General features: G+C 33.6%; 1 protein-coding gene across 15 annotated transcripts in view; it reads right to left on the bottom strand.

The window, feature by feature from the left end:
• Positions 1-21,433, bottom strand: part of RIMS1 (regulating synaptic membrane exocytosis 1) — a 418,725-nt gene that overhangs the window by 54,950 nt on the left and 342,342 nt on the right. For 12 of the 15 annotated variants that reach the window (XM_012721799.1, XM_012721804.1, XM_012721807.1 and 9 more), the window contains one exon: positions 6,144-6,379. The exons of the other annotated variants lie outside the window; for them this stretch is intronic. In XM_012721799.1, the coding sequence (XP_012577253.1) occupies positions 6,144-6,379 (236 nt within the window). The remainder of the gene's footprint in view (positions 1-6,143; positions 6,380-21,433) is intronic. 15 annotated transcript variants of the gene reach the window in all.

The raw sequence follows: 21,433 nt of genomic DNA, 5'->3' as shown, positions 1-21,433 counted from the left end.
AATTAAATCAATGATTTAACAAAGTACCCTGAGCTGTTAATGATATAATGAATAATTCATCTTTGTATTTCCTTGATAGCATACATAAATGGCACTGGCTATTTAATATTTTTGGCATTTTGTTCTACATTTTCTCATTTAATTCTTTGGCTCATATGTATTTCAAGTGCTAATGACTTCTTGCTACCAGGGATGATATTTTTAATTTTGAAATACCCATTGTGGCTACTGTAGCATTTCAACTATTGATTAAAATGAGATGATATAAGTAAATGATTTCTAGTCTGTAAAAAGCTAATATTTTACATTTATAAATTTTTTTTTCATAAAGGCTAAATAAGGAATCATCATCTCAGATATAGTAACTACCGGATCTAAGTTCTGTCCTGCGTGGCCTGTCTCGTATCCACTGGAATCAAACTTTCATATAGTTTTTAGATCCATACAGATTTACTTCCTATTTATCAGAGGAATGATCACATGCAATTTTCAATATTTAATCAAAGTGCTGTTCCATCTGTCCTGAAGTCCTTCCTTGTGTAATCTAGCTCATGCCCTGTCCTTACCTCTCCCAGGAAGCCTCTCGAGACTGCTTGAGAGAATAGATCACATGCTCTTTCTCTACCACTTTGAAACTTGAATAATTTAACTTTGAGGTGGAGCATTTATATTTGATTTCCCCACTTATAATTTTCTTGATAGCACCAAGAAGCCTGAGTTTAAATTCTGGTCCTATCATTTATGATGGGATCTTGGCCTAATTACCCAGCCCCTTCAAACTTTAGTTTCTTCAATTTCAAAATGTTATTACTACAAGTTTGTTCTGACTTATAAATTAGTGAAATTATACACATGTATTTAACTTAAGAAAACATACAAAAATCTTGATATGTGAAATATTAGTTTTATTCTCTTAGATGTATGAGTTTGTATCATTTTTGTAATACTTACTAAGGTAATATTTACACTCTAGGCCATTACATTTCAAGAGTGTATTCTGGGATGATTCATCACAGATTTGCACATTTTCCTCAGTAATGTCTGCATTTAAATGAAGAGGGTCTTATAACTGGTGGCATATCTATAGTTAGCACATGAGTAAGGGGTTGAGTCTCATACCACACAGGTAGGGCCTCTAAACCTACATAAACTAAAATTTCTTTCCTATTCTAATATCTAGTTCTAAGCTATTTGGGAAAATATCCCTGGCTCAGAATTTTTTTCAAACTTTTCTTTCCTTCAGTAATTCACACTCCTTTTAATCAAACTCAGTTCTATATACTGAATAGCTTTTTAACTATATGTTTGAACAACTACGTGTTGATCTGTATGCTTGATGGCTTAGTCATAACAGGATCATTGTTTGGAAACCTTTCCATTAATGTCACTTTTCTAGTTTCAGAGTTGTATTCCTCCTCATCACCCATTTCAAAAATCTCAATGTCTCTTGTAACCTCTGGGGAAGGGGAAGTCTTTGAGGACCGTCTTAGCCGGATAAGGAAGGTTTCATTCCATTCAGTTGTTCATTGCTGGACTGGCTAATTATATTTTTTGAAGAACTTGTTTCTGGAACAACAGTGAATAGACTTCAAGCAGGGGCCTGAACTACCAACTCTTCACCCAAGTCCCAATGTGCTCCCTGGTTTTGAGGGTCTGAAATACCAACAGTCCTTCTACATGTAACAGGGTCACTTACTGATCATCCAGGGCCATTGAGTGATTACCCAAGTCACTCACTGATCATTTAAGGTCATGTGGACTGCTCAAATGCTGCTGAGAGTTACTGCTTAGGGATCTGTAAGAAACCCCAGAGCCACTGATGGGCCTGCCAGGGCCACTGAGCCATCTGCACGTAACCCAGGGCCACTTGTACCACTGACTGTACATCCAAGGGATTTAAGTAATTAGCTGGCGTCTTGAACTCATCACTCAGGCCCTGGGCTGGAGCTGCTATTCTGGCACATGGGCATGGGGCCAGACTTAACTATTGGCTCTCCAGACCTAGTGCTGGGCTGTCTTGGAGCTTAACCAGAGTTAGTTGTTGCCTGACTGACTGACATGTGGATTCAGTCTTAATGCATGAAGTGACCACAGGTCCTGGCTTGGAGATCCTAGGGGGAGGAGACATTTTGTTTTTTTGCTCAGTAGCAGTTCTCTGAGTCTCTTTAATAGAAGACTTTGGGACATTCGGTGAGTAGTACCATCGTGGGGCTTTCCAGTCTTACTGTAAAGAGGTCTGTCACGGTCCTTATGAATGGGGCTAGGGAATAATTTCTAAGTCCTGTTTTGGCCCTCTCTTTCCTGGACTGGATTTGGATGAGGCCAAACCTAAATGTTTCTCACTGGCTGTGATAGTTCTGGATTTCTTCTCTGCAACAGGAAGGGGAGTATCCTGGAAGAAGAATGCTTACCCTAGAGACTTTGCTGGTTGTGCCCATACTTTTTTTCTGAGAGGGCAGCTTTTTAGTTGAAGTTAAGTCTTATATCTGTCTCAGCCTTCTTTTTTTCTATGCTTTCATTAAAAAAAAAAAATCACTAAGTTCTTCTGTTTTCTTAACTATCTTAATCTCCACTGGCTGATTCTGCTTTTTCTCAGCCAGTCTGAAGTCAGTGAAGTTCATGAGTGGTGGGGAACTTTTAAGGGAGGCCTTTGGTTTGCTATCAGCTTTGGAAGGCTCTTGTTCTTCCTCCTATTCCTGTTATGACTATGCTTGATTCTAAGAACGCATCCTTTTCTTCCCTCTAGTACTCTTGATATATTCCCTGTAGTGTGGTTTTCTATGGTCTGTCTTTTCTTTTTTTCGCCCGTGGAAAAAATTCTTTGTCCTTTTGGTCCTAGCTCTTGTTTTTTTGTCACGTTTCAGTCCAATTAGCTTTTCACTAGCTCTTCTTTTCTCTTTTAAGACTCTTCTGAGAAAAACTTGTACAACTGCTGATCGAACACCTTAACTTTTGGGTCTTTTGGAGAGGTTTCACTGCCAAACTGTATCTTTTTGGTATACTGTTGACATCTTGTCTCTTGGAAACAAGTGAATTTCCTTGAAATCCACATTAACATTGTTAGACAGACAGACAAGCTCTCAGAGAAGATTGGAGCTGTGGCTTAATGTGCCCATTTATGGACCAAAACCTATGATTTTTTAAAAAGCTCACTAAATATTATTTCTAAGGGCCTCACATTTCTTCTGATCGTCTTTCAATGGCATGTTAGAGGCAAGAGAATCTGTGACCAGCATGTATGGGGGTGAATCCCAAAGAGGCCCATTACAAGAAAAACCCTTATTTGATGTATTTTCTTTTTACATGAAACATAATACACATTTACGCCAAACATAATATATTCTATTCCATAGAATATCCAACTTTTAAAAATAAGTAGTGATGCTGCTTTAATTCTCCAAATCTTTGATAAGATATGATTAGACAATATATCTTAATTTTCTGTATTCCTGAAGGACCACCTAAAATTCAACACTAGTGTGAGATTAAATATTTTTTATAATGAAGACATTAAAATCAATTAGTCAACAGTGTTTCTTAAAATTACATACATGGCAGATTGTTTTTCTGGGATGATGGTTCTGGAGAGTTTGGGGAAAATTAAAAAAAAAACAAGAAAACTATTCTAAGGGTTTATAACATAAAAACCACAGTGAAAGGAAGCACTGGACATTTAGAAGTATGGAAATGAGAAACTTGTTTGAAGTGGGGTCACCAATAGACAATTTCCATGGTATATTAATATTAAGGAATATTTTGTGGTGAGGAGGAGTTTGGAATTACATATATAGAAGTTGAAGCAATAAAAATAAGTTTTCTTAGAAGGAGAAGTTCTGATTTTTGGTAATTCCTCAGAAGAAATATAATCAAGAAAAGAGGAAAATGTCACTTGTAGAAAAGGGAGAAAATCAGGTCACGAAACAAAAAGGAATAAAAATTGAGGCCTGGCCCTCCCTGGTGGCGCAGCAGGTTAAAGCACTGCACTAAGAAGTTAAAGCCACTTCCGCATGAGTTCGATTCCCGCCTGCCCCGGAGGCGACCACATGGTGTGGCAGACCTCTCCTGACCCGCCCGCTGCTCCCCTCAGCAGTGTATTTCATAGATCTGCCTGTTCTGCTCCCCACTCTGTCTCTGGTGAATTCTCTCACCCTCTGCATCTCTGGCCTGTACCCCAGTTCTGTACAAATAAATAAATAAATCTTTAAAAAAAATCTTAAAAAAAAAAAATGAGGCCTGTTTGCAATTAGCCTTAGGTAGATCTATACGAATGAGAATACACTATCAAATGAAAGGTAAAATTATGATACAGAAATAGAAAAATATAATTTTATATATCTGGACACAGCATCATATCCAATCCAACCCACCTATTATACGAGACGTAGAAAGTTTACGAGTCAGAGTTCATCTACTGAGTTACTTTGAAACAGAATTATTTTGTTATCTTTGCTTTGAAATCCAACGTCCTTTTGCTACAGTACATTTCAATCTAAATTCTGAAGATAGGGCTTATATTTAACAGAAGCTATTATCAATGCAACTTTTGGGAAGGTAGATATTATTTGAAATTAGGTAATGACTGTAACTGGAATAAAAGTTAAACTAATATAAGGGGCTGCTGATTTCAATAACAATCTCTTGTACCTATTACTTACAAAATTGTGTCATAAGTTTACGTCCTCCTTAAATTTACTGATGTGTTTTATGTTAAGTAAATATAATTATATTCCCTAGTGAATGACAGAAAGGGAACTTGCATTAAGGGAGAAAAAAAAATGAGAGAGATTGTGGAAATTTAAGAGAACAAGGTAAGTCACCATCTAAACCTAATGCATCGCACACAGAAACATTAGCTACCTAATGAGATATTATAAAGCACTGTTACATCAATTCTGAAAAACAGGAATCACTGTATCAAAAGCAAAACAACATAACTGAAAAATAGCCTTATTGCTAAGGAAGAAACTTGACCCCAAAGAAATGAGGTTTGATGATTCTCCCTCAAAATGAATAGCTAAACAGTTTTTCTTACTGGTTGATATAGAAACAGATGTATCACAGAAGCATGCTAGTTAAACTAGGTTCCTTTTATATCTTCAGAAAGAAAAGCTCTGTTTAGATAGTAGTACTCAATAGTACAAATACTGATAGGTTCAAAAATTTCCTACCTGTAATTTTTCAACATGCATAGTAAAACACATAATTTAAAATTAGGTCCTTTCCAAATACCCAGTTAACTAGAAAAAGGATTTTATGAAAGTTTTCTCATTATAAGTCAAATTTATGTCAAATTTTACGACTTTTGCTGCTAAGGAACAAAAATGGAATCAATGATTATAACAGGAGAAACAAGTACTGACAATTGAAATTGGTTTAATTTTTCACTTACCTTTGTTTTTCCCCAGCAGTGAGCACAGTGAATGCTTTAATATGCCTGATCAAATATTACATTAATTTCAGGCATTCTTTAATACTTTATAATATAGAAATAACCATCCTCCCTTCTGAATTTGATTTCTTTCTCTATATACCCTGAGGACACAAAGCTTTTAAGATTTACAAGCAACAGAAAATATTTTAAATTCAATTTTGCTTAAAAACATCATTATTCTTTGCATGAATTCACTGACCCATTTTTTAAAGTGAAAATAACTGCTGGGTTTTTACTTGCAACAATTACAGTTCAATTATTACATTCATACAGGAAATGTTGAAGACTATATTTCAAGTTGCACAACTGACCTTCTTTTCTATAAAAATGCAAATAAAGCCTAAAGTATTAGTAATTATATTATGGAACATTTTGAAAGGGAAAATCCTGTTGCTTTTCTTGCTTATCAGTAAATTTGGAACATTAATACTTCTTTGCATTTCCTTGCATATTTGTAAACATGGCTTTAATTTATTTTTAACTTGAAGGGAAATATCTGTCCATATTACAGATTGACAAGTGGTACCTTGTTAGACAACTGCACAGAAAAAAACATTAACCCATGCATGCAACAGATTTGAAAGTATAGAAAAAAATATACTCGTTTTGGAATCAATACACATTACAATTCCATCATAAGCATAGCATGAAGGTCAACTTTGGTTTTTCCAGCAACACCTTGACCTGATTAAGGTGAATTCACTTCACTCACCTGTTTGGCTTAGTTGGGATGTGCTTCTACTTCTTCGAGACACTATGGCAACCACTTTGGCACTCAGGCTGGATCTCCTTTTCTTTCCACCTGCTCCCACTGTACCGACAGCCGTGTCCGACTGACTGCCGTCATTATGCTCCAGTGTGTACATCTCTCCACTCACACTGGTGCTCTTCATGATGGCTCTTCCTGAAGTCCCCATCCGTCTGCCTTGCATTTTAGGGGTAAATGAACTATATTTACAAAGTAAAAACATATATGCATCCATAAATTATAGGTCAGCACAACTGAAACTCTAAATCTAATTTATAGTGAAATAACCCAGGCAAAGTTTTAGAAGGAAATGCCAGTTAAGTAGACATCCCACTGCACCTCCAAAAGTACTTTAAGACTGCACTGGGAACCCCAAATATTTACTAGGTATAGCTTAAAACAATATAATTTCAACACAGATCACATAAGCTTTTTAAGGAGAGTGAAAAGAAATAATGCAATCAGCCTTATCCAAAGGGAGGTCAATATTATTGACCAATTTTGTGAATAGTCACTACATTATTTTCAGAGAAACACCAAAATACTCAGATCACCAAGAAAAAAGTTACATACACTCTCAAGAAAAAATATTATTAAACATGGATAATCTGAATTTAGCATAAAGTTTAAAGAATGAAAACAGTATATATATATATATATTTTTTTTTTTATTAGATTTTCCTAGATTTTCCTTGGGATTCCAACCAGTAGTGATCTCTTCTGGTGTCTAAGACTTAATGAGTCTAGGAAGATAACTGACTGAAAAAAAAATTTTTTTCAATTCCCTTCTTTTTGTCCCCTTTAGGTTCCATCTCCTCTACACAAAATTCACCTCATTTTCTTCTTTCAAAGAAGAGCACTTTTTCACGTGCTCTAGGCTAAGGCTTCTCTTTTTTTTGTTAGTTTCTATCAGAATTTACTTGTTTCTGTTTCTAGGTTGAACTATTTTTCTCTTTCCCAAATAAACGATTTTTAGAATCTCAGGTACCACTGTAAATCAGTGGGGGGGAAATTCTCTCTTCTTGCAAAGTGAATGTATGAGTTAGAGAGGGGTGAGGCAGACAAGTAGGGGGCCCCCTGCTCTGCACTGATTTTAGGGTTATTTGATTCTTTTACATTATGCTGTCTGTGCAGTTATGCTATCCTTCCAGACTGGTCCTTTATGGACCATTAAAGCTTTGATGTAGTAGTGTATCTGAAATGATCCTCTGAATTTAATGTTTCTGCCACATAAATTTGTAAAAATTGACTAATATGACTTATTACTTGATTTGAAAAACAAAATACAGTAGAACACCTAATAAGCAAGTCGGAATAAATCCTAATAGAAATAGACATGAGAAAATGGAGTCTTAGGATCACAAACATGTTTGGGATCACAGAGAATATGGTTCACTAGAAAGGGAAAGTGGTATGAAGTGAATTCAGGAAGGTTGGAGGGCAAGACCACAGAGGGATTAGATGCTATGGAAAAAAAGATAAAGCTTTTTGGCTTTTTGAATCCCTTCATGGACTGTGAATTGAAAACTGAGACTTTTCATACTTACTTGAAATCCATATTTGGATTTTGTAATCCCTAGCTGTACCACTTGAATTAGTTCACCTCAAAATTCACCTAGTAATAAGATACTCACATTCTTCCAATATATTCTAATCTTTTCATTAACTCAACAATTTTTAAACCATTTACAAGTCTGATAATTTTGCTCAGAATAGCTTCACTTTTTCAATACATTATTTGACCAGCCCAACACCAATTCCTGTGGGGCTTATATTTCTAACTCCAAGAGTGCTTCTTTAATGATAAATACAACATTCAATTTATTCAGTACCTTCACCAAATTAATTGAATGCACTTTCTAAATCTGCTATCTCTCTTTAAGTCCATTCTTATTTTCTGCTTTTTCTACTATTTAACTTGTAGAATTCTGTCAAAGAATATGCACTTTCAGGATTTGGTCATTTTCTTTAATGCCCACTAATACTGTAACTGAAAATTTAGTACTTTGTCATTGCTTATCAATTTTTCCAGTACACTAACCACAGTTACTAAAAACTTCTCATTTTATCAAAAACTTCTCTTTTAATGAATTTAATTTTATATTAGAGTAAGAATAAATTTATTTACCTCATGCCCCTACCTCCACCATTTCTATGAATGTGGAACTTTGTTAGAATTCTCAATTTGTATTTGAAAGTTATCCCACAAGAAAATACTGTGAAATTGTGAACAATGTATTTTGGGTTATAGAAAAGTTTAAAGCAAAGGGAAATGTTTTCTAAACTATTTTTTATCATAAAAATATTTCAAAAGGAGCTAGGCAAATTCAACATTTTTCCATGAATATTTAGTCATGCCAATAAAATACTTTAAAATATTGTCTAAGAGAAATTTGGAAAAATAAGAGACATCTGTATAGTAAGTAGGTGCTGGGGTGATTTAAGTTATATTAAAAATGGTTTTGTGAGTAGGGCCCTTCCTAGTGGCACAACAGGTTAAGCACAGCACTATGAAGCTAGCCTCTTTAGCAGGAGTTTGATCTCTGCCAGGGAGCTGACCCACATTAAACTGCAGACCTCTCCTGCCTCACCCACTGCTCCCCTCTGATTACTTTGTAAATCTGCTTGTTCTGATTCCCACTCTGTCTCTGGTGAATCCCCTCACCTCCCTGCACCCCAGTTCTGTATGCATAAATAAATCAATCTTCACAAAATTATTTGTGAGTAAATGATTTTCTGCAATAAAAAAATTTGCTTTTAAGTTTAAAGGCATTCCTATGTAATCTATGGTCTCTGCATGGCTCCATAAAGATAGAGTTGAAAGGGATTATGCTACTCAAAATAAGTCAGAAGGAGATAAACAAATATATATACAAAGTCACTTCAATGTGAATTACAGAGAAACGAAACAAAGGTCAGATAAAGACAAACTATGGTGGTGGAAATTCTATGTGGACTACACCTGAGAAAATAAAGCAAATATTGTTAAAAAAAAAAAAAAAAAAAGAACCAACCATAGAAAACCCCATAAAATTGAGGCTACGAGAGGGGGAGGGGAAAATGCAAGTTAGGGGAGCAGGATGGACTATGGTGGATGACTATGGGTGGGGTGTGTCTGTGGTATGTGGTGTGGTGACAACACTGAGATGGGAGGGCCTATACTTCTAATATAAAACAGCAATGCAAATCAGTGTTACCTCTGTAAAAGGAAACAAACAAACAAATAATCAAGATCCAATAAGAGAACACATCGAGGGTTTTTCAATTTTTCTGTCTACTGAGTTAAATCAAGAGGCTTGGGGATCTAATCATTCAGATCAATTTAATCAAGGTGGTTACCATTTTAGCACAAATATGCTTTCTATTTTTCTGTTTCTTAGCCTTTCACTTATTCTATTCCTTGTATAAAAAACTATTCCTGAAATTCAGGTGCACTTGAAACCGTCTTCTCCTAGGTATCTATCCAAGGAAACAAAACACTAATTTGAAAGGTAACCTGCACTACTGAATTTATAGCAGTACTGTTTACAATAGTCAAGATATGGAAACAATCTTTTAACTTTCTGTGTCTATATGTATTTATTATATTTCTTATATATAGTATATAATTAAATTTAGATTTTTCTTCCCCCTTTAGAATCTCTATCATTAATTGACTAGACAATCCATTCATGTTTACTTTGATTTCTGCTATATTTGCAATAACTTATCATATGATTATTTCTACACATTATACAATAGCTTTATTTTTGGATGCTATTAAGTTTTATCTTTATTTTTGCAACTTTAAGGAACCATCTAAGGCATTTTGGGGGTGCAGGGTATTTTATTATGTGTGCTGTGTAACTTACTGGGATACTAAACTGCAAATAACAGACTGTTATACTTCATTACCTTCCTGCAGGTTTCTCTATGAACTAGAGTTTGTTGTAAGTTTTATTGATATGAATAGTTGACTGTAAAGTAGACACAAAAGCAGTAAAAATATATACTCAAGGTAATAGATGTTTCATTTTACCAAGGAAAATAACTTGCTTCTTACAGTAAGCTATCAGAATTTAGAGTGAAGATAGTGAAGAGAAAACTTTGATGAATACATTGAATAGTGGAAGGTTTGAGGAATAGTGACCTAACCTGGTTTACTATAACTATAAGTAGTAAGTCTGAAAAGTAAAAAGAAAGCAGAAACTTTAACTAACTGGCTCCATTTGATGGAAATATCTATAATATAAGGAAGGCCTGTACATTTTTTACTGACACATATTTTACCCATGCAAGATTAGAATTAGGTTTACTGTTAGCACAACTCATTGATCTTAGAATATTTAATTAGAAACAAATTTTATTTAACCAGAGGTAGCTCCTTATTAAGAGACAAGAGTTATACTTCATATGTAGAACCAATTACAAAACTGGCAGAGGAAACTTGTCTAGTTTTTGCTCTATAGCTTTATAAGATTCTTGAACTACAGGTAGTAATAAAGGTTATATTCTGAACTTGAGAATTTTGGGGGCCTCAAACTAACTGGTAAAATGGAAGTCTCACAGTAATATCACTTTGGCTCACATTGTAAATGACATATTTAACCTACTATGATATAACACACCATAAAATTGCAAAGGTGATAAGATAACCTATACACATTTAACCAAATCAAAGATACCATCAATATTAAGATACAATGTTAAGTGTATTTTAAGAAAGAAAAACATGTTTAATTAAAATATGACATCCACCAATTGTAAAATACATGTTAACTCCATGTATGATAAATTACAAACAAGTGTGAATCTTATAATCAATGGAATTATGATAATAGACAACTCTGGAATTCATTCAAACAAGAATTTTGTAAAAGACTGATAAAGTTAAAGCATCATGAGCTCACTTTCCTAAACTAGACTAAAAGGATTTTGTTTTACTTTTAGATACACAGGGAATCATCATATAAAGAATCAAACCTGCACCTTTGGTTGGAACTTTTCAGTCACTATTTTAATGTATCATGGCTGGCACAAAATTTTGAGAAAGGATCTGTTCCTAAAATTTCAGAATGTGAGGATGCTTTGAGCAAAGGCATAGAGGGGTCATGTAAAGATGGTTCCTGTCTGTCTATCATCTGTCTTATCAATCTATCCATCTATTGATCTGTCTATCTATCTGTATAATCATCTATCTTATCTATCTATCTACAACCCACCCAAAGAACCTAGGGGTCTATTATGACTCCATGAGTATACATAAAAAGGACCTAGAACAAAGAGCTTTAAAGATGGCCACAGTAGACAAACTCTCACAATACTTTTACAAAAGTGCTAAAAGTCAACCCAGATTATTTGATAACTATACTTTATTTTGATCAATATGCAATTTACAAATCAAAAATGATGAATATAAACAAGAACTGCAAATCAACATTAAGAAACCATCCCCAGGTATCTTTTATTCCTAGTCCCTAAAACACTAGAACTAATGAATTATAGCACTGATATCAAATATCTCCTAAAGATGCCCATGAGTCATATTTTAACAACAGGCATCATTTAGAACTGATAGGAGTACCTAGTTAGATCACTATATTCATTCCTTCAAGCAGACTAGACTTTTAGAAGTAACTGCAACTGTGTAATTCCTACCGAATTTTATCATACACACATATTTGTGGATATGTATGCGAGACTCTAAGTAGTCTTCAATATTAGATTTATTCTTAAGCAGTAAATTTTTTTGATTATATTGTGTTAAAGCTATTTTATTTCCTGATATTTGTTGCCAGCACAGAAAATAAAGTTGATTTTACAAAATGACTTTGTAGTCGGTGATACTGATAAATCTGATTAATGCTTGTAATTGTTTTACAGATTCTTTTGAATTTGTTCATATGCACAGTAGCATAAACTGTGAATAATGGCAATTTAAATTTGCCACTTACACTCTTAGAGTCTTTATTTACATATTTATCTTGTTATATTTCCATGGTGCCATGTCTGCAAATGGCTAAGCTGACTTGAATAATGCTGAAACAAGTAAAAAATGTAGCCTGAGTGAACTCAGGGGAAAGAGTTAAGTATTTCACTCTTAAATATATTTCTGAATTACCTGCAATGCTATAAATTGATGTTATCTAAACAAAAAATATGATGTTTGTTGTAGGATTACTATAAATGTATCATAGAAATATTCTTCCTTTGCATATCACTTCTCAAATTCTCGAAAGACAGATGAAGACATGGATTCTGTGTAGAGGACACTACTCATTAAATGTGTGGGACAAATACTATGATAATGCAACCTTTCATCTCTTTCTCGGATGTTTGAGTAACTTTCAGGGTGTAGGGGTCAGAACTTCTTTCTTGGAAGAGGAATAAATGCGAACCCTAACACTGAGTCCTGTCCCTCTCCAAGATATACTTCTGGGACGCATTACTCTTCTCTGAAGCCCCAAATATATTATAAATGATGTAAGGAAACCCCTAAGTATAAGAATATGTGTTTGCTGCAGTACTCAGTTATTGTCCTTATATTCCAGAAAATACTTAAGTTGATGTAAGAGATAACTAAGACTTCATGCTAACCAAAGCTTAACCACAGATAGCTTCCCAGAACCATCTGTCAGGTATATCGGTGTGATTGCAGGAGTAATGCCTGACAACAACAACTTAAGTACATTCTTAAATGAAAATCAAGGTATGGAAGGCCATGGGTGTGACAATGGAAATAGAATTTATAAGTTTGTGATAGGAAGTTGGATATACATATAAACATAGCCAATACACACAGAAGTTAATTTTATAGCTGAAAATGGCAGTGAGAAGGCATTATCCTGATGAAAAAATTCTCTGAATGGTTATACTTTAAAGACCTTAGGAAAGATCACTCTCTTTTGACCACTTTTTTCATTTTTTTTTTATTTCCTTTAGAATGGATGTGATTGACTGACATTCTAATATGTGGAATAGTTAGAGTAGATGGAAATGTACCCATTGGAGTCTACCATTTGAATATGAAACTAAAAGCATTATAAATCTGTCCAAGAAATTTTCTGTATCTGTGTGTGAATTCTTTATTTGATTACATCAAAACATATTAAAGATAGAGCTATGAAAGGTTCATTTTAAGCTTAATTGAGATAGCTAAAAAATGTGTGCTATCCATCTCATTATGGATACTCACATACTAAGCTTCCTACTCAAGCTTATAGTATTTTTTTAAAAAGATATTTATGCATACAAAAGGTGGGGTGTAAGGCGGGGGTGGCTGTTGAGAGGATTCACCAGATATAGAGGTGGGAGCTGAACAGATGGACTGACTGAAATATAGTGTTGAGGAGAGAAGTGAGCAAGACAGGAGAGGCCTGCTGCACTGTGTGGGTCTGCTTTGTGGTCAGTGATCAGATACATGTTAGAGTGGCTGTGGATAGCTTCATAGTGCTGAGATTCTAACCCCTTGCATCACTAGGGAGGTCCTATAATGTTAATTTCATTTACAGTAACAAATATTTTTACTTAGTGTAGGAAGTTACTAGTAGCATAACAGAGAACGGGTATGGTCCTCAAATATGACAAAATAAATTGACCCATTAAGTGCAAGTAAAAGTTAGCTGAGGATGCAAGATTTTGAAAACAGTGGAAGTAACACATATATATTAAGAAATACAGTAACAAAAAGAAAATAAGTATATGCAGTACTAAATAAATAACTGAAAATACATAAAAGCACTATATATATGATGTTCTGGTTCTATTACTAACCAGTAATGAGAGCTCCTACAAGTACACAATTCTATAGAACTTAATTTTCCTGTACAGACATTCATTCATTCATTCACTTATTCACCAGTCATTTTTTTGATACCTATTATATGCTGGTACTACACTTGATGACAACTATATCGTGTGAAACGAAATAGGTATAATACTGTGCACAAAGTTTTAAGTGAACCTTCATATATATTAATAATCTCAGGCATATATTCCTCTAAGAAATGAGAACCATACTTGCCACCTACCTCACAAGGACTGTGAGATGAAAATTAAATAGTATATATAACAATGTTTTGAAAGTATAGAGAGCTATTCTATAACTCAGTAACTCATAAATGCAGTGAAAATTTCAAGAAAATATTTTATACTTTAAAAAGAAAATATTTCATACTTTAAAAAGTCAATCTTTACAGGCCAGGTGACTATCATACATAAGGCACACTATCTTTCAAAATTTAGATTTTGCTAACTGATATTTAATTTTCCTACATATTGTGATTTATTATGCACTGGATCAATTAAAATTTCGCTTTCAGTAGTTTAATTTTACTAGTGCTGAGGTTTTTAAAGTCATTAATAGGAAATGCTGGTCTACTGATGAGCCTTACTATCTCCATGCAAGGCTAAACAAGAACATTTGAGGCTGTTCAAAAAAATAAACAACTAAATAATGAGGAGAATATTTAGATTGCAGAGCTTTAGGCTTTAACTCCTTTGTTAGAACAGTTTTACTAGTATTTATTTTATAAACTGAATGCAGATGAAATGTTTTACTAAAAATAAAGGACACAGCTGTTTTAGAAAGATACCTAAAACCAAACTCAGTGGCAAATAAATCCTAGCACTATGGCTCTCAAGAAAAAAAAAACAAGTATAAGATATGGTTTTTCCTCTTAGCTATTAACCAGTTTTTAATTCAGATAGTACTCTGTGACTTGGCTGAGTGTTGTATGATATATTGTGAGTCTTCAGTGTAGTGCATCAGGAAAAAACTATTTGCAAAGAGAAAGAAAACACAGACTATGTGACTTATATTGGGCTTAGCTAGTATGTTTCTTTACTGTATATTCTATTTATTAGTCATATATTTGACATATAAAGTAGAAGAAATACTTGTTATTGCTCTTTAGTATGTTAGGTTTATAGTATGATGTAGACTCTGCAGAGGAATGGATTACATTTTTACATTTATTGCTTCTGCTTGAACAATTAGTAGACTTTATACTACTCTTGGTATTTGTTAAATTTAAAACTAGACAGTAAAAGTTTTAAAGGCCAGCTATTTCACTTCATTTTATATTTATTGAAAAAAAGCATTTAAAGCTATGCCTCTGTATTCATTTTAAAGTATGACTATGCTGATTTTAGCTTAGTTGTCTGAAAGCATAGATAACCAAGAGTGTATTAATTAAAATTTGCTGACTGAATACACACTGTATTTTCAGTACAATCAAGAAAATAGAGATATTTTTAAAGGATTATCAAGAGACCATATGTCATAATTTCTGTAACTAGTGGACATATTTTTAACTTACTGGGTTATCAAAAAATAACTAGTTATCTTCTTTGTACCTTTGTAGCTTAAATCAAAATATGTATTAAAAAAGTTATGTGCACCACAAATTTTAAGACTCTATCATTTGTGATTCATTTATAGAACCTTGTATGTCATACATGATGACAAAAGTGTTTTTATTTCTTAAGGTAATACTGGTTTATAGCATTGCATTTGATTTAGAGGTACAGGATCAACCCCTTCCGGTGTTGTTTTCCTATCTCAACCACTGCCAACATACTCATAGAAAATATTCTTTAATGCTTTGGTAGTCATTATGCCATACACTAGATTTTGTTGGTGTGTCTATGGGGGTGGTGGTGGTGGTGGATGCACATATATATTTTATTGTATCTATAACAGACTAGAAATACATGAAAGTATCTATTTTTTAACTGTTTACTTATAGTTATTAAACAAACATTCCTTACAACACATATGAAAAATGACCTTGCTTGGTATTTGAAAAAAATAATTAAATTTTTCTCTACCTCATTATCCACGAAGTTTCCAAGTTAAAAAACCAGAAGTCACCCTAATTTTTAACTTTCCCCCAATCCTCCTAGTGCATTATTTCTCAATCTTTTCACCATTGTCTGCTGCCTCCCCAAGGAGACTTTTAGGTGTTTTTCTCTCCCCATGATATTTTAAGATATGGATACACCCATTCTGTTACATTCTGTGCCCTTTCAGAGGCCCACAAACCACTATATTATCTCAGATGTTTCTATCATCCTATCTCTACCAAGAGCCAGTTAATACCCTTCGGAAGCATATCACTCCATTGAGACCAAATGTTCAAATGGGTCATTATTCTTATTGATTTTGCTTCCTAAATAGAACTCATGATCAAACACAGCATATTACAGATAACAAATGTTTTTACTGCTTTCTAATTGCCAACTGAAAGCTACCCAAATTTTGTAAAACAGAGACAAGAAACTTCATCTACCATGAAACTAGGAGGCAACTACATCCTATTATGAATATAGAAAATATTTTTCACACTCAGTAAAATATGGACAGAAATGAGGAGAAATGCTGGAAGTAGATGCATTTTCACTCACCAGTGAATAGAATGTAGAGTTCTTTAAAATAAATGGCACAATCTGTAGAAGTCCAATCAAAAATTACCATCTAGAATCTGTTCAATCTGGGGAAAATTTTAGCTCTGGAATACCCTAAAATAATGTTTAATAATTCAGAGTATAAAATTCCAACTGGAGAAACTGCTCAACAGATACCAAGTCATGTAGTAGATAGAGTAAGTAATGGGGACAGTATGTAAGGGCCAGTATGGCAACAACTCTTAAGTGTAGTTTGCAAAGAAATAAGATATGGCTCAATTAGCAAACATGCATCTCCATTACTAACCATATGGAGATTTTGACAGCATCACTGCTTTGGGTAATTCTACACTTATTCAAAAATAAGCAATAACATGACATAGTCCTTTCAGTTCCTGTCACAACTGCTTAGCTTTAATCAGACTACTCTTCCCATCAATAAAAGTACAAGAGCTAAACAAGAAAAAACAAATATAAGCAGTTTGAAGGCACCTAGAAACTTTAAAGTTGGTAGGAATTTAAGGGGCTCCAATCCTTGAAGAGGAAAAGCATCTGAATGAAGTGAGGGCCAAATAACCCATTTCCACTGAAGGTACTTTTAGACTCGGTGACATGAGGAATTCAAGTCTAAGAAGACAACAGAAGTTTCACTGGGCTGAGAAGACAGATGCTACAATTCAGAACTGATGGAGAAGCTGAAAATTGAGTGTAAGACCCCCATCAAGCACACATCCTTGTAAGTAACATGCCCACTGCTGACTTGTACATGTATGAGCAAGACTGGAGAGAGCAAACAAAAGGCAGCAGCTGAGAGATTAAAAACAATATTCCACTGCTGAGCAGAACTAAAGTGACTTTAAATTTCTTAAGGTTAGAGCAGCTTGATAAATACATCTGAGTTTCTTTACAAAGTCTAGAGGACCAAATTCTTGGAATAAGTGTTAATGTATCACCAATGAAAAAGATTTCAATCTTGAATAGAACAAGATTAATTCTCTTTGCAAACCAAAATAAAATCCTCCCTATCTGTACTGAGAATTTTAGAAGTCACATACAAAGGAAATATAGTAGCTCAAACTACAGTCCACTGAGAAACCCATGAAGATTCCTATTTACCATAGTAGAGAGGCACTGACTTTACAGCAAAGAAAGATGAGTGAATAAATAATATTTGTGTTTTGTAAATATTTTGCAACTTTTGATGGGGAAGTGTAAGATTTCAAAATTAAACTACATAGTCATGAAACATAAAACAATAAAGCTAATGTTTTGAATTCTCTTAATATAGTTATCTCAACATATCATAACTGCCCATTGTAGAGAGAAAAGTTAATAGCTGATCAGATACATATTAAGATACTAATAACATCGTATTTTCTTTCACCTGGTAGACTGAACTGATGATTTACAGAATTGATCTACCTCAAGAAAATAGTACAAGATGTATAATTAGTTGCAAGAAATATTTTATTATTTGGTTTAAACCAATGCCACCTGAAAAATGTTATGGAGAAAAAAAATGTGCATGTCTAGTGAACCAAAAATAAATAAAATTACTAAATATTTGAATAAGTTCTGAAGAAAATATAACACATACACAATTACAAAATACAAACAAGAAAATAATTACTCTAAAATAAGGGAGACTTAGAAAATGTGGAATATGATCTCAAGGCATATTTGGAAAGGAGGGCAAGAATTTTAAGATAACAGTTGACGCCAACTCAGTGAACTTTCTGCAATGAAAAACATGATGCCATCTAAACACCAGTGGGGCTATTTCACACATTCTCTCCGGTTGTAATGTCAATCAGTTCCTCTTATTTATTTCTCATCACTTTGGCTGATGGGCATCACAAAGATATTATGTCAACCGTTTTCTCTCTATCTTCCCTGGAGTCCATAACTGACTCTCAGAAAGGAACCATCACTTGAAAATCCTTGGGAAACTGGGCTCCACAGGGCTTACTAATTAAGCTAGTTCAGTGGAAAATTACTTTTTCTGCTACTGCCTTTGAAAATTTTGCTAGCATTTTTCTTTAAAAGTAGGGAGATCAGTGGAGTTAAAAATAGTAGCAATAGACCCATGAGCTTTAAGCTAAGAAAGAGTTATATTCTAGAGACAATATCATCATTTGCAATTTGTGGAACTGGACAAGTTTGTCAAATATCAGATACCTCATCTATAAAATAAAGAAAAATATCTACTGGACTTTTTGTGGTGATCTAGATTTTTTGTAGTGATCAGCAGTGTAGTATATACAGATGTTGATGCTTAAAGTTATACACCTTAAATGTATACAAGGTTATAAAACATGTGAACTCAATTTAAAAAACACATTATATATATATATATATATATATATATATATATATACACATTTTTTTTTCTGATCCGTTATACTCCTGCTATGAATGAAACCAGCTGGTCTTTTCCTTTTTCTTTCTGTCTTATTTCCCTAAACATGATCCTTTCCAGCTCTATCCATGTTCATGCAAATGGAATGAGTTTATCTTGTTTGATTTCTAAGTAATATTCCATTGTGTATATGTACAGTAATTGTAATAAAGTAAAAAACTAACATCAACTAACAACTATAAACCAAAGACATTCTATGAGGGAGCAGAGGGGAACAGGATAAAAACTGGAGTGGGAAGAGCACATGGGACTATGATGATGGCACATGGGTTAAGTGGTGGTGAGAATTCTATGGGGATTACAACTGAGATGAAAAATGTACACACCAAAGAATGACATAATATATACATATAAAATAAAACAAACACAATAAGGTCTCATATAAGACAAAATAGATTTTAAAGTAAAAAGTATATAAAGTGATTCACTACAGTGATAAAAGTGTTAGAATATCAGGTTCTTGCTCAATTTTGTTACTACCATTTGAATTCAACAGGTTGCTAAGCAATCAAAGTATTGCATATAAACCATCTATCAAAATACCAGCAAATTATGTATTACACATTTGTGGCAAACTTATGAAAGGTACATAAAAGCAGTTAAAGTCTAGGAAGCATATAAATTCGGAGTAAAAGAATGTTACATCCATTCATAATAGGATAATCTCCATAGAAATGTGAATATTTACCCAAAGAAAGTCCATGCTTAGTGATCATGAAAACAATTAACTCCAATTAACTAATAATTAAAGGTTATAATCAGCAAGTGCATTTTTCAATGTGCAAAAATAATTATGGAAATCAGTAATAAATTTAAGAATATGCTAGATTTTTCAATATATACTTTCTGGCATAGAAATACAGTAATAATTTGATATTATTTCAAAATAGCTAATATAGCATTGTGCTTAATACAGCTATTTTATTAGATAGTTTTAATAAACACATCAAAACCAAAAGGGTTAAATAAGTGCACTAATGGATGCTTTTGGATGCTATGAAAATTGTACAGTAATGAAGTGAAGTTAGTCAACTTCTAGGTAGCACAGTTGGTTTTTGGTACCTGACCTGCTCTAATGAAAACAGAACGCTCTGTATATGCACAAACCCCAAAGATGGTATTGCTGGACATGATTCATGACCCTGGAGTGAAAAACAGTGTTTCTTGCCTCTATGTCAGTGGTAAAGACAACTGAACACATACACTGTATGGTGAAGTGACATTTGAACTCTGGGGACAGATTTTTTTCCCCCCTTTTGAAAATTATCCCCAGGGTGCACATATAACAGAAATATATTTCCCTCAGTGATGAAATCTTACATTGTAATTTCAAAATTCCATGGTCAGTGTGCAATTATTTTCCTCACATAGGTAAAGTCATCACTTATAAGCTCTAATTACAAATGGTCATTTCCACATATAACCCCATCTTTATAAAATACTCCTGGGTTCTATGAAATTTTGAAAACTTTATTTTTTTATACTGGTCATTTTAATTGTCTATTTACAGTAAATATTTATTTAATATGCTACTGACCTCCCCAGAATTTAACTAAACACAGTTAGTAAACATGTGTTAAATGGCTTGTACAAGACAAGCTACGTAACTGTCCCAAAAGCTTATAACTATTATCAAGTTAGTTGTGTGATTCAAAGGTCAAGCCACATTTTGTTTATTTTATGAATGAAGCATGGCATAATAATTTAATAAATATGGCTTAAAGTATTAGTCATATATTAATAAATTTATTATTAAATTATGTTATCATAGTTTTACCTTAAAGATAGATAGTCTTTTTAAAGGGCCTGGGTCACATTCTTGCCATCTCTTTACAGCTTTAATCTATTCACTGGTAATAATAGTGGCAGGCAATGACTCACTAGTAAACTATTAAAACTAAGAAGATGTTATGAAAATAGGCACTAGATCACTAGAATTATTTTCTTCTCATATATTCAATACCTAGTCTTTCACTGTCTTTGGGTTCAATCTCTCCCTCAGAACATTTTCAATTTATTTTCCTCTCTTTCATTTTACAGATGTCAATAGTACTTTTTCCATAGTTGAATAGGCACAATGCAAAATTAAGCATAAATCGCTCAAAAAATCTCCTTTGCTCACTCTTGATTACTTTTGAAGTCAGTAGGTACCCAGGGTCTGTGGTGAAGGATTAGGGTTTCATGGTTGTAAATGTGTGATGTCACATGTCTGAAGAGTGTGAACCTGCATCTCTAAATCACGTATATGGTGTTGTAAATAGTTACCTCAATGGAAAACGAACAGAAAAACAAATCTGTTCTTCAAGTTTGTTGATTAAAATCCATCTAGGAAGAGAAAGTCAACTTGTATAGCAAGGAGACTGAACTTGAAAGCTGTTGGAAAATTGCTGATTTTGATGAGGTATAAAAATTACATTAACAACTGAGAGCAATTATAGGATTATATTTG

Source organism: Condylura cristata, unplaced genomic scaffold (assembly GCF_000260355.1).
Source record: "Condylura cristata isolate star-nosed mole 26May11 unplaced genomic scaffold, ConCri1.0 scaffold00001, whole genome shotgun sequence".
NCBI classification, from domain to species: domain Eukaryota; kingdom Metazoa; phylum Chordata; class Mammalia; order Eulipotyphla; family Talpidae; genus Condylura; species Condylura cristata.
This window is presented reverse-complemented; position numbering and strand designations above follow the sequence as displayed.